Genomic DNA, 14,932 nt, shown 5'->3' with positions numbered 1-14,932 from the left:
CTTCATACTTTAAAAAAAATTGCCCAGCATATATAATTCATATTAAACGCCATCTGTTGAATGCCAATATAATCTAGGGCACAGCTCTCCAAAGATATCCTTAACCCATTTATATAGGAAACATACTTACAACAAAGGATTTTGATGGACGTAGCATGGGTTGTGTTTTCAGCTTTAATGAAAGATCTCATGCCAATGACAAAAAGATTTCCAAAGCAGGTTATGAAAGCTATAACCCAGACAAATATTCTGAGGATACTGTTAGCCAAGAGGTCCTCGAATGAAGAAATGCCGTCAGTCAAGGGCATACATATTCGGACATGGGAAGCATAGGAACAGTATCGAAAGCTTTTGAAATAACTAAAGTCAAAGGGAAAAAAGAGTCACTTTACAGCAATGACACAGAAACGACAGTTGCAGTCCTATTGGGGCTGCAGCTGTGTTAGGTGTGTGGCTTCACTAGGCTTGGTTATTTTTGTTTAGTAGTGATTACGTAATTGTAGAGTTCTTCATTAAATATTACGTTACTCTAGGCAGTGTTCTTTCTTTAAAGGTGGAGAACCTAAAGAACATAATAGGTATCTGCTGTGGCTTGTCTGAGGTAAGTCAGGGGAGGACATGAGAATGGGAAATCTCCAGGACTCTACTTTTCCCCATCACATTGGGTGATTCTCTAGGGTATTACAAAAAAGTAGATTGTCATTGTTAAATTGATCTTTTAGCAAACGTTCGGGGGCCTCGGTTTGGGATATAAGGGGCCCACGGAGTGGCTCACTAAAAACATTCCTGTCTTGTACTTAGTTTTAAGTATATTCACTTAAACTAGCCTTCTTTTCCCTGGTACAGGCAGGAAGGGAAGGTCCCTGAGACTAGGAAAATTCAGTCTCATTGAAGTGAGGAGGAGAAGCAGCTGCCTTAAACACAGATTCCTTAATAGGGCCTGGAAGGACTTAAACCATTTCTAGAGAAAAATACAGGCCTGTCTGTGATCAGTGTGTTTATGGTCTAAGTGTGTGGAATCTTGAAGGGCTGGAATTGGGGAGATCATTTGGTTTACTGCCATTCTCCAAACCTGTTATCTTTAGGATTTTCTCCCATAAAACGCATTTTATTTTTATATTCGTTCACCACCTCTTTTAGTTCTTTTCTCTTCATCTAATCTTTTTTTGTCATCTGCCCATTCAATTGCTAAACTAGCAAGTTAAAGAAAGTTTGTTTATATATTTTTACATTTATATGTGTAGATAAAATTGCTTTGGTAAAAAAAATTCCATTGGATACAATTAAAAGAGCAATTAACTGTTTTATTTTAAAAAGCCAATGTTCTCAACATATGAATACTATATCCTCTGCACTTTTTAAAAACTTCTGACGTTCAATATAATACAACAATTTAAAAACATGTGAAAGATAAGGTACAGCATGGTGATTATAGTTAATAATACTGTCTTGTATATTTGAAAGTAGCTAAGAGAGTAGATTTTAAAAGTTCTCATCAGGCTTCCTTGGTGGCGCAGTGGTTGAGAATCTGCCTGCCAATGCAGGGTACACGGGTTCAAGCCCTGGTCGGGGAAGATCCCACATGCCGCGGAGCAACTGGGCCCGTGAGCCACAACTACTGAGCCTGCGCGTCTGGAGCCTGTGCTCCGCGACAAGAGAGGCCGCGATAGTGAGAGGCCCGCGCACCACGATGAAGAGTGGCCCCCGCTCGCCGCAACTACAGGAAGCCCTCACACAGAAACGAAGACCCAACACAGCCGAAAATAAATAAATAAATTAATTAATTTTTTAAAAAAGTTCTCATCACAAGAAAAAAAAATTTGCAACAATGTGTGGTGATGGATGTTACCTAGACTCATTGTGGTGATCATTTTGCAATATAGACAAATATTGCATCATTATGTTGTACACAGGAAACTATAATGCTGTATGTCAATTATATCTCAGTAAAAAAGAGAAAATAAAAATAAAGTAGAAGAAAATTTGAAAAAAAGAGAGGCAGGGAAAAAAAAAAAAAAAAAGAAAGCTTTACTTTGCCCCGGCTTGCAGGCCTCCCATGATTGGACCCCTGGCTACCCTGATCCGCCTCAGCGCTTCCCGTCCGTGCTCACTCCACCCAGACACGTCGGCTCCCTTCTAATCCTCGAACAAGCCAGGCTCACCCCCTTCTCAGTGCAGTGCTTTTGCTTTTCTCTCTTCCTGGAAGAACCTTCCAGGAAGAATTGTCTCCTTCCACTCAGGGCTGCTTGACTGTCACAGCTCTGACCTCTAGGTGAACTACCTACATCCTCCTTCCTTGCCTTTATCTTGCTATACTTTTCTTCCCAGCATTTCTTAATGATTTATTTGTTAACTAGTTTACTTTCTGGTTCCCAAAGCTAAATGGAAGCTTCGTGAGGCAGACACTTCTCTCTCTCATTCATCCCTGTGTTCTCCCTGGCGTGGGGGAAGTACTCAACAAATACTTGTTAGATGGCAAATGAATGATGCACGGTTTAGTGCTGGGTATGTCACATAGAGATATTGAAGGTTATCCCTGCCCTCAAGTAGCTTACGGTGGTCCAACCTCTCCTCCCACTGGGACCAGGGCACTGGTTGGCAGGTGGACGTGTTTCAATAAACGATGGGCAAGGAAGATGAAAGAAGAACCAGTAGGTCACTTAGTAGGGAAGTAACTAAGTTCACACATTTTCTGTTAATTGTTGGGTCCTTCTTGACCTCAACCTGCGGTTCATATTTAAAGCAGCAGCTTCTCCATCAAGTTCTATAAAGGTTGAATTTCTTTGTTCTAAGGAGACTTCACATTCTGCCTGCAGCAAGGAAATGATAGCCTCATGAAATATTTATCTGCTAGAGCCACAGAAAGAGAATTTATGAAAACCATATGGATATACATCAAATACTTGTCTTTGGGTAATCACACCTACTGCACAGACATAAACAAAATATTCTCCCAAAAGGTCACCTTCACACCAACCATTTCAGCCCCTTGCTGATCCCAACTTGATATCTTACATCGAATCCTCCCTATTGTTGTGGATAACAATGGTTGATTTTTGAAGTCATGAACACATTAGATTACACAGTTGGTAAAGAAATGATCATGTCATAAACTCCTATATTAAGACAACTTACACAGTGCACTTTAGCCAAATATATTAACGTGACTTACCAGAACTACTATAAAGATTAATTACCTCTGTTTTGCAGTGCACTCAGTAACAGAAACAACACCTGGAATTTATATAGCACCTTTCCTCTTAAGGGCTCAAATCTTAGAGTAGCTGACTGCTCACTCATGTGAGGTGAATTAATGTTTCCAGGTCTCCTGAGTACCATTAGCCAGTGACTTCATCTTGTGTCATATGTGGCATTCTGGTACCCTAATCTCTTATTGGGCCTCAACTGGATAAACAGCATGTTTCCAGAGAGAAGTGTCATTCATGTCAGCACATCATAATATTGAGCTCTATTTGAACAGGGACCAAAGGTGACAAAATTAAAAAGTTCTCAATAAAAAGACTTTTCTTGGGCTTCCCTGGTGGCGCAGTGGTTGAGAATCTGCCTGCCAATGCAGGGGACACGGGTTCGAGCCCTGGTCTGCGAAGATCCCACATGCCACGGAGCAACTAGGCCCGTGAGCCAAAATTACTGAGCCTGCGCGTCTGGAGCCTGTGCCCCACAACGGGCGGGGCCGCGATGGTGAGAGGCCCGCGCACCGCGATGAAGAGTGGCCCCCGCTTGCCACAACTAGGGAAAGCCCTCGCAGAGAAGCGAAGACCCAACACAGCCGAAAATAAATAAATAAATTAATTAATTTTTTAAAAAAGTTCTCATCACAAGAAAAAAAAATTTGCAACAATGTGTGGTGATGGATGTTACCTAGACTCATTGTGGTGATCATTTTGCAATATAGACAAATATTGCATCATTATGTTGTACACAGGAAACTATAATGCTGTATGTCAATTATATCTCAGTAAAAAAGAGAAAATAAAAATAAAGTAGAAGAAAATTTGAAAAAAAGAGAGGCAGGGAAAAAAAAAAAAAAAAAGAAAGCTTTACTTTGCCCCGGCTTGCAGGCCTCCCATGATTGGACCCCTGGCTACCCTGATCCGCCTCAGCGCTTCCCGTCCGTGCTCACTCCACCCAGACACGTCGGCTCCCTTCTAATCCTCGAACAAGCCAGGCTCACCCCCTTCTCAGTGCAGTGCTTTTGCTTTTCTCTCTTCCTGGAAGAACCTTCCAGGAAGAATTGTCTCCTTCCACTCAGGGCTGCTTGACTGTCACAGCTCTGACCTCTAGGTGAACTACCTACATCCTCCTTCCTTGCCTTTATCTTGCTATACTTTTCTTCCCAGCATTTCTTAATGATTTATTTGTTAACTAGTTTACTTTCTGGTTCCCAAAGCTAAATGGAAGCTTCGTGAGGCAGACACTTCTCTCTCTCATTCATCCCTGTGTTCTCCCTGGCGTGGGGGAAGTACTCAACAAATACTTGTTAGATGGCAAATGAATGATGCACGGTTTAGTGCTGGGTATGTCACATAGAGATATTGAAGGTTATCCCTGCCCTCAAGTAGCTTACGGTGGTCCAACCTCTCCTCCCACTGGGACCAGGGCACTGGTTGGCAGGTGGACGTGTTTCAATAAACGATGGGCAAGGAAGATGAAAGAAGAACCAGTAGGTCACTTAGTAGGGAAGTAACTAAGTTCACACATTTTCTGTTAATTGTTGGGTCCTTCTTGACCTCAACCTGCGGTTCATATTTAAAGCAGCAGCTTCTCCATCAAGTTCTATAAAGGTTGAATTTCTTTGTTCTAAGGAGACTTCACATTCTGCCTGCAGCAAGGAAATGATAGCCTCATGAAATATTTATCTGCTAGAGCCACAGAAAGAGAATTTATGAAAACCATATGGATATACATCAAATACTTGTCTTTGGGTAATCACACCTACTGCACAGACATAAACAAAATATTCTCCCAAAAGGTCACCTTCACACCAACCATTTCAGCCCCTTGCTGATCCCAACTTGATATCTTACATCGAATCCTCCCTATTGTTGTGGATAACAATGGTTGATTTTTGAAGTCATGAACACATTAGATTACACAGTTGGTAAAGAAATGATCATGTCATAAACTCCTATATTAAGACAACTTACACAGTGCACTTTAGCCAAATATATTAACGTGACTTACCAGAACTACTATAAAGATTAATTACCTCTGTTTTGCAGTGCACTCAGTAACAGAAACAACACCTGGAATTTATATAGCACCTTTCCTCTTAAGGGCTCAAATCTTAGAGTAGCTGACTGCTCACTCATGTGAGGTGAATTAATGTTTCCAGGTCTCCTGAGTACCATTAGCCAGTGACTTCATCTTGTGTCATATGTGGCATTCTGGTACCCTAATCTCTTATTGGGCCTCAACTGGATAAACAGCATGTTTCCAGAGAGAAGTGTCATTCATGTCAGCACATCATAATATTGAGCTCTATTTGAACAGGGACCAAAGGTGACAAAATTAAAAAGTTCTCAATAAAAAGACTTTTCTTGGGCTTCCCTGGTGGCGCAGTGGTTGAGAATCTGCCTGCCAATGCAGGGGACACGGGTTCGAGCCCTGGTCTGCGAAGATCCCACATGCCACGGAGCAACTAGGCCCGTGAGCCAAAATTACTGAGCCTGCGCGTCTGGAGCCTGTGCCCCACAACGGGCGGGGCCGCGATGGTGAGAGGCCCGCGCACCGCGATGAAGAGTGGCCCCCGCTTGCCACAACTAGGGAAAGCCCTCGCAGAGAAGCGAAGACCCAACACAGCCAAAAATAAATAATAAAAAATAAACAAAGTAAACAATGCCTTAAAAAAAAAATTTCTTAAAAAAAAAAAGACTTTTCTTGCATAAAAACACATTGCAGGGGCTTCCCTGGTGGCACAGTGGTTAAGAATCCACCTGCCCAGGCAGGGGACACAGGTTCGAGCCCTGGTCCGGGAAGATCCCACATGCCGCAGAGCAACTAAGCCCGTGCGCCACAACTACTGAGCCTGCGCTCTAGAGCCCGCGAGCCACAACTACTGAGCCCGCGTGCTATAACTACTGAAGCCTGCACGCCTAGAGCCCGTGCTCCGCAACAAGAGAAGCCACCGCAACGATGAGTAGCCCCCGCTCACTGCGACTAAAGAAAGCCCACGCACAGCGATGAAGACCCAACGCAGCCAAAAATAAATAAATAAATTAATTAATTAACTAAAAATAAAACACATTGCAGTGATACATCAGACAGTTTAAAAGAGAATATCAGCAACATTTCACCATACTTTCTTCCCCATCGGCAACGTTTCACCATACTTTTTTCCCCATTCTTTCATACATACATACATGTGAGAAAGATTCTTCATGGGCTGAAACATTTGTGTGTTTATACTTGGAATCTCTATCCTTTCCAGGTCTCTGGAAAATATGCACAATAGGTTTCATGTTTTTAGGATTTAACTTTTAAATCATTGTATTCTTTGTCAATCTTAAAAACCATGCTTCAAAATCTTGTTATAAATTCAAATTAGGATGAAAATTTTACAATAAACTGTCTTAGAAAACTGCCATTTCTATTTATGCCTCCTGTAACTTGGAGCTGATTTGTCACTTTCATATGCAGAACAACCTTCTAATAAAACACGTTCATTCATTTCTTTGATTTAAAAATGACAGTTGTGATTTATATGATTGTGAAACTGGCTCTGTAGTTTGATTTTATAAATCACGAAATATGAGTTAGAGGGTTTCAGACAGGACTTGATATTTTCAACCTGAGTTTTGTCAGAATCTGGATTTAAATACAGTCATTTCTTCCTGGCCTATGTATCTTTAAGGTAGAAAACCATGGAAGCAATAATAAAAGGAGCTCCGATTCAGGACAGTCATTTTCTAAGACAACAGTGGGAAGCATAATTCCTGTAATTCCTCCAACCCCATAAAATGTCCACACAGGACTCCAGTGATAGAGGTTATACCTCTAACACTCCTCATTTATCCAGAAGCTTCTTCAAATACGGATTATTAGAAGACACTTTAGGATGGCGTGAATTAAGGGAGTCTGCCATGTTCTCAGGAAACATAGATGGAAAGAGGATAGTCTAAAAAGACAGAAACCTTTTGCTTTTTAAAGGCTTATTTTGAAAGATGTTTGATTCTCACTCAGCTTCTTTTGGGCAAATCTGAATAAGGATTTCTGGATAAGGTTCTGAGTTTTCCTTTGCATATTGAGTCCTTTATAGAGGACCTTGGTGGTCAGAAATGAGACTTACGAAACAATTCTACCACTGAATCATCACAGGGCCCCTCCTGCAGGAAACTCTGGAGTCCTTTTTAAAGGATTCCGCCCCCCCCTTCTTTCTTCTGCTCTCTAGCTTCTCCTGAACTTATCACAGTTTTACCATTACATGGATTATGTGATTATTTGATGAATAGCCTGTGGTTTTCAAAAGAGCAGAGGCTACTATATACTGAGTGCCCAAGACAGTGCTATGATTAAGTTGGTGGCTAATAAATGTTTGTAAAATAAATGTGTAAATGAATCTTTAGAGAAAAGAAAATGAGACAATAAAGAAAGAAAAGAAATGAAGAAAGGGAAGTATGGGGTAAATAGTTACTACTTTGACTTTTCAGAAAGGCGTGATGTGTAACTTGATACTTTGCCTTTCGGAATTCAGTACGTAGTGAGTGAAGGGAAGATCATTTTGTCCATATCTTCTGGCTTCTTGAGAGCAGGAACCAAGTCTTTTTCATCACTGGATGTTCACTAATATCTATTGAGAATCTAAATAGATCTTAATTAATAATCTTGTATTAATTTCCAACAGAAAACTATTTAGCAAGAATAAAAAGTGATATTAAGGATTGGTCTTTGGAATTAAATGAAGAAAGGCTTTGGGCTGGGATGAGGTAAAGTAATATGCACTCTGTGGGGAAAAAAAAAACCCAGACTTTAACCAACAATGGCTATTCATGGGAAAGGAACTGAAGAGGCTCACAGAACAGCTGGCAGAGTTCTTGGCACCATTTAACATCTAGTATGTTTGAAATTTTAAAATACTAAACAATATTAATTGTCTGAATGTTCATATTTATGGGATAATTTTTTCTTTACTGATTGAAAAGTAAAAAGCATGCTCTGAGGATCGATATCAAGTAGACTGTTGTAGGAAAGAAGAAAGGGAAGAAGTAGAGAAGTCTTATATAATTTGCTATTTTTTTTTACCGACTGCTTAGTAACACAACTATTGCAAATTTAATTCTTTGTGAAAACTGTAAGAGATTTTTCCATATGAATCCTGTTTTCAGGAAGGAGCTATATATAGCTTCAAACACAGAAATGGTCTTTACACACACTGAATGGTAAAAAATGAGATTCTGTTGTCATTCAGTACATACTTGATGGTAATCATGATATTAACAACTGTCTGAGGATGCATGCTCAAATTAAAAGCCCTCCTGTGTGTCAAATACCTGTTTAAAAATAAATGTGGTCCTAAGTAAAGCACACACACTAAAATTATAATCAACATACTGTTACATTTGACTTACAGAGACTGAAGTTGTTTAAGACTTTCAAACTGGTTCTTGTGGAGATACAAAAGAGGATTGGACGACAGGTTCCTTTTGTACGATTAGAAGGGAGGAGGAAGGAAGCATGAGGATATTATTATTTTGGAAACTCAAGATGTTGCCATTTAAATCTGATGACAGGGGGAAGAAGAACTTACAGTTTTTGAAGAAGCTTCAGGTCTTTGAAAATGTGGGGTGGTAGCTCCATTATCATATTGCTAGACAGGTCCCTGTTGGTGACAGTGAAAACCCAAAGCAATTACATTGGAAATAAATGACATAGTTATTATTCCTCACAACTGTCATCAGCCCATTTGATGTAACAGAAAATACAATCCAATTTAACCAACCTGATAGCTTGTTACCCAACAAAGTCATGTGAGTCAGCCAAATGGATATGTTTTCCATCACCTTCAGACAGGTGACATTTTGCTCATCCAGTTCCCATATCTGGAATTTCCTCTCAGCCCCTCTCCAACACACTCCCAACATGGCTTCAATGTCTACTTTGATTAATTCCCTCTGTTATAGGTACTCTTTGTACCTTCAACCATTCATTGTTTCTGTGATTCCTATTTGGTTCATGTATGTGATATCTTGTTTATCCAACTACATTAGAAGCTTTCTGAGATCAAGACCTATGTCTCTACTTATTTTGCATTCCAACTAAGAGAGTTTTGACCACATAATAGCTGCCCAGATGATCTTGAATGGATAAGTTCACATATTTTTAGTCTACTTTTATATGGTACTTTTTTTTTTTAGAAGAAATTGAGAATTTAGATCTAAATATAATAGGGCTGTCCAATCCAGAAAAAATTGCAGGGCAGTGTCCCTACAGAATGTGAAAAAGAGATTTGTCAGGATAAGAAGGAATCAGGAATCTTGAAGGGTCCAAAATATCCTCTGAGCCAGAGAAGATGTTAAAAGTGAAACAGATGTGAAATCGCCTAGGAGTCAAACAAAAGATCTTATCTATTTTTGATTTTTTGGTGCTCCTGATGGATATATGGGAGTGACAAATAACTATGACTTAGTTCTTTCCCTAAAAAAGCTTACAGTTAGGGGCTTCCCTGGTGGCGCAGTGGTTGAGAGTCTGCCTGCCAATGCAGGGGACACGGGTTCGGGCCCTGGTCTGGGAAGATCCCACATGCCGCGGAGCAACTAGGCCCGTGAGCCACAATTGCTGAGCCTGCGCGTCTGGAGCTTGTGCTCTGCGACAGGAGAGGCCACGATGGTGAGAGGCCCGCGCACCGCGATGAAGACTGGCCCCCGCTTGCCGCAACGAGAGAAAGCCCTCGCACAGAAACGAAGACCCAACACAGCCAAAAATAAATTAAAAAAAAAAAAAAAAAAGCTTACAGTTAGAGTAAACAACTAGATTATGAAACAAAAGAATGAAACAAGTGTTATTACACAAGTACAGATGAAAAACAGAGGAAGGAATCATCAAACTTGGCCTGGGAAATTAGGAAGCGTCTGAGCAAAGTTTGATGATTTTTATAGGTGGAGTCAAAGAAGAGCAGATTTTCAGGTGAGGATTAAGCAGGACCAGAGAAACAGATGCTTGGAAGTCAGTGACATCTCCAGGAGTCAGCAAGTTGTCCAACGTGGGTGGAGGATAGAAAGGATGGGGAGATGTAGAGGAGGAGAGCCTGGAAAAGAGCCTGGAGACAAAATGGGAAGGCCATGAATACCTTCCAAGGCAGTATTTCCCAGAGTACAGTTCAGGCATCAGAATCAAGGAAGATGCTTATAAAAAGAGCACTTTCCTGGTGCCACTCCAGAACTATCACACCCGAATCTCCGGAAGGGAGCCTGGTAACAAGCATTTAAAGCCAGCATTCCTTGTGATTCTTCTGAACGTTAACATTTGAGAACTCTGTCAAGGACTTTGCTTTATGGCAGGCAACAAGGAAGGAGAATGTTAAACAGGACAGTGGGAAAATATGCTCTGGGTTATGGGATGATAATTCTGTTAGAAGAATGAAAGATAGGATGAAATGCCAGAGATTCAGAGGAGGGAGACCTGGCAGGAGGCTGTGACCCTGGACCGGGTGAGAGCTGATACGGGTAGAAGGAGGCACTGGCAGGGTTTGCGGTCTGATAGGACATCAAGTGTAAAGAGAGTTAGAAGGAAAGGGAACAGTCTTCTAGCCAGGCTGCCAGGAAGAATGCAGGTTCCACTAAGATAGGCAAGCCTAGGGGAAGAAGCTGGCTGTGGGGTAAGGGTCATCTGTAAATTAACTTAAACAAATAGACTTTGAGGGACTGTCATGACATCCAAGTGTAGACAGCCTGCCAGCTGGTGTTCTGAGCTGGTGCTCCAGATGCAAGGAGCACAAGTGGGTCACGGCGCAGAAGAAAGCCACAGGTGTGCACAGATCAGAGGGAGAGTGACAGCAAAACAAGATGACGATGATCTCGTACACCTGGAGAACGTCCTGCAAAGTGTTACCTTGAAAAATAAAGTACAGTCTTCTGTGCGGAAAGGATCTGAGTGGCCTCATCTAAGTGTGCTTATTCCTCTCCAGAAGGGGTTTGTGGTCAAGAAGGCACAGTAAAATTATCTTAACATTTTTGTAAACTTAAGAAATGTAAATGCCTTGTTCGAGTTAATTCTATTGAGTTCTGAATTTCTTCTATCATACTGGTGCTATCTGGATTGGAATGAATTATTGGTGGTCCTAAAAGAAGAAAGCTAGCGTCTCTTATTTAGGCTCTTGTTTTTGGCAGGGGCAGGGGGCTGGCTTTGCCTAAGTGTAGTATAAGACGAGGATTAGGAAAATGTTCAGAATGTGGACTCCGTACCACTGTCTCCTTTAGTTTGTATAAAAACACACTCCTGTTTGTCCTGGGCTACTCTACTCCTCCATTCCACCCCCGTAACCCAAATCTGTATCCATCCTCCAAGGTCTGATCAGGAATGCCCCTGTGAGAAAGCAGTGAGCTGTCTTTAATTTTTTGCCATAGAATTATAATATTTTAGTTCTAATGTGGTGCTTTGCACATTATAGGCACTTAAATATTTGTGGATTTGGTTTATGATACTCATTCATTAGATTAAATTATCTTAATTATTTGTGAATTGTTTTTCAAATTACTCTTATTGAACTACTTTTCACAGTCCTTTCTGGATTTCAAAGCAAGGTATAAAGAATGGGGGAGAAGGTGATTAAGAAATTAATTTCCATTTTTTAGACTTCAGATCAGGAGAAGATCTCTACCCTTATCACCACTATGTGTAATGTAACAGACAATTGTAAATGCCAATGATACATCATTTTGTGGGTAGCGATGAATTAATAGCAAGACAGATGATTTTCAAAAGGTTTAGATCTACAAAACATATATTTGAACAGAAAAATGTGCATGAGCTCTCTGAATATTTTTCAATGAGCCTCTTTCTAGACATTTCTATTTGCGTCATCTGCTCTGGAAGTTATAATATCTTAAGGGATAATAAGCATGTTCATTCTTTTGTTTAGTTATAATTGATTAATATTATTTCAGTCATTTATTCATTCAGCAAGCATGTATTGAGAATTAATTGTACTCCAGACATTAGAGAGGAGAATCCCTGAGTTTAAGGAGCCACGGAAAACTCATTTACTCCCAAACACACGTATGTATGAAATCAGTCAAAGAAAACAGGCAGAGAAATTAGAGTAGGCTAAATCCATATTAAGCCCACTGTCTGATTTTTAATTTGCTTTTAGGATAATGTTGGTTTTCTTAATTGATTTTGAATATCCAGCGGTCTACAGGATTTTGATTGCTACTAATGAAAAGCAGTCTCACTAGTCATTTAGATTTGTAATCCTGAAGAAGCAATCATATTTTCCTAGTAGACAATGCTACTTACAGTTCTCCTAAATTTTTTAATGACGAAAATGTCTTCTCTGGAACAAAATCAATTTGATTTCTAGGCAGAAACCTGTAAGACATGGTAAGAGTCAGCATTGTTGATTTGTGTCTGCTGTAGTAATCAGTTCTCATTGGGAGATGCCATTGATCCGGTGTAATTTAATAAGCCTCCTTTGAAATCTCAAAGCAAGGCACGTTCTGGTGTGGAACACAGGCAGGAGCTTCTTACAGAGAATGTATCCATATGCTCTCTCCAGGACATGCTCCCGTAAGGAACTTGAGGTGCTGAGTGTGGTTTACGGAGCTGCACTTCGTTTGGATTCTGATTACTTTAGAAAGTGTTTCTTTCCCAACATGCACACATGCAATGTCAAATTTGGACCCTGTTAATAATTCTGTGAAGGCTTTGAGAGGATCTTTGGGTAAGGCACATTCCTTATAAGAAGTAGTCCAGAAAAAGAGCAAAGCTTGAACCAACCCCATTTGGGCCACAAACAAATTTTAAATTTGGTGGGGGAACAGTGATTTTACATTTCCTCTGTCTAGAAATGGAATCCTCCAGGACAAACGGCAAAAAAGAGGGGGTCGTCAGCTAACTACCTTACAGGGGTATAAACAAATGAGATAAAGAGTATGAAGGTGATTCAAAAGCTACATGGTGTTATAAAATAGGAGGCGTGGATGATATTTGTTTATCTTCCAGTGTTCTCTCTCATTATCTATGAGACAAAGAATAAACTCTTTGCATCTCCTATGTGGGATAGCCTCTTTTCTTACTAAATATGCTAATCTTCAATCTGATTGATAAATCTGCAACCTGGCAACAGCCTTATCTCTTAGTCTGTTGGAGAAAAGTGGTTAGATTACTACAAATGGATATGCTCTGATTTTTCTTTCCCAACCACCCATCCAAGCAACAAACATTACTAAGTACTTACTATATATGGAGAACTATGATTAAAACAAAAGCACATTCTTGTGTTTTTAAGCTTACCAGTGCAAATGTGCCAATTAACCGATCCATCTGCCTTCCTGCCCCCATAAAAAACACAGTCAGCAATCAGAATCACCAGTCAGAATCTTTGGCCAATCAGAATACATTAGAGGTTCTTCTCTTTGGAATAAAATTTTGTTTTCTTTAAAGAGAGAGACATCAAGTGATAAGTGTCATTAGCAGTAACCACTTTCACATACATTATCTCATTTCCTTGTTGACCGTGGGGTTAGGTACCAGTTCAGCAGAGAGAGTGCACAGAAATGATGATTGCCCTCAGAAAGAAGGAGGCTTAAATGGTTGGCAGCTAAACATAAGGCTTGGCCCTACCATCCAAGTCAATAGATCCATGTGTACATTTTCTAGTACTGCAGTTTCAGACCAAGGCTGTAAACAAAACATACTTTAAAATTCCTAGCCAATATTTTCTTTCAATTTCCAAAGCTACTGGGTTTCCCCGCATTTACTGAATTACACTGTATACTTACAGCACTGTGAGTGAATTGCACGACAGAAAGGTGGAATTCGTAAGGTATTTTATTCCATTGCCTTCCAAATCCCTAAAAGGCATGGAGGAAAAATATTTTTAATGTTTTTGCACAAATCATATGTCTAAAGGCAGTTTTTGGTGATATAACAGTTCTGAACTTTATTTTTACTTCATTCCAATTTTTAGGCTTTCCTCCTACTTATTGCAGGGTCAGTATAATTAATATTTTGTATCTTTTTCCCCTTCTAATTAGCGTTAGAACTTAATAAAATTGAGCGAAAGGGCAGCCCGCCATTTAGTGAATGTGTCTCTGTGCCGGACACCATGCTATTAATTAGCATAAAATTTGTACAGTAATAACAGTAACTCCCATTTATTGGGCTTTTATAGTGTCAGGTACTGTTCTGAGTGCATAATACACACTCCTACAAAGTTGGCATTATTACCTCCCATTGAACATATGAGGAATCTGAGGATCTTGGAAATTCACTTTTCTTCTCGTCACACAGCTACTGAGGGGTAGAACTGACCTTCTAACTCCGATCCATCTGAATCTAATGCCTAGACACTTAGTCATGGCATCGTAGATCGCTATATTCTCCCCTCCCCTCCCCCAGGGTCAGGTAGATATTTGTGTCTCTATTTTGCTGAAGGAGAAACTTAGGCCAAACTATCTACCAAATACTGGATGCCAGAGTCAGGATGGCGAGTCCCGAGCTGTGTGAGGGGAAGTGCCTGCTCTTTCTACCTCCCTCCATGGTGCTGACGCTGAGTGCAGTGCTGCTCCGAGGGCCCCGGGTCCCAGCATCACCGGGGAACTTGTTAAAATGCAGATTCCCAGGCTCCACCCCAGACCCACTGAATCAGAAACGCTAGGACTGAGGTCCAGCGGGCTGTCCTGAGTCTTTGCGCTGCTTGCGCTGTATGCTGACGCTGGTGAAGCACTGGTGGAGAGATGACGTTCTGCCAAGG

General features: G+C 40.6%; 1 protein-coding gene across 1 annotated transcript in view; it reads right to left on the bottom strand.

The window, feature by feature from the left end:
* Window positions 1-14,932, bottom strand: part of RXFP2 (relaxin family peptide receptor 2) — a 91,344-nt gene that overhangs the window by 15,551 nt on the left and 60,861 nt on the right. The window contains exons 10-15 of the mRNA XM_068526505.1: window positions 13,959-14,030; window positions 12,475-12,546; window positions 8,768-8,839; window positions 8,589-8,660; window positions 6,384-6,455; window positions 131-360 (exon numbers count right to left, since the gene is read on the bottom strand). Of these exons, the coding sequence (XP_068382606.1) occupies window positions 131-360; window positions 6,384-6,455; window positions 8,589-8,660; window positions 8,768-8,839; window positions 12,475-12,546; window positions 13,959-14,030 (590 nt within the window). The remainder of the gene's footprint in view (window positions 1-130; window positions 361-6,383; window positions 6,456-8,588; window positions 8,661-8,767; window positions 8,840-12,474; window positions 12,547-13,958; window positions 14,031-14,932) is intronic.

Source organism: Eschrichtius robustus, chromosome 18 (genome assembly GCF_028021215.1).
Source record: "Eschrichtius robustus isolate mEscRob2 chromosome 18, mEscRob2.pri, whole genome shotgun sequence".
Classification (NCBI taxonomy): Eukaryota; Metazoa; Chordata; class Mammalia; order Artiodactyla; family Eschrichtiidae; genus Eschrichtius; species Eschrichtius robustus.
The sequence above is the reverse complement of the archived record's forward strand: the minus strand, read 5'-3'. Positions and strand labels throughout refer to the sequence as shown.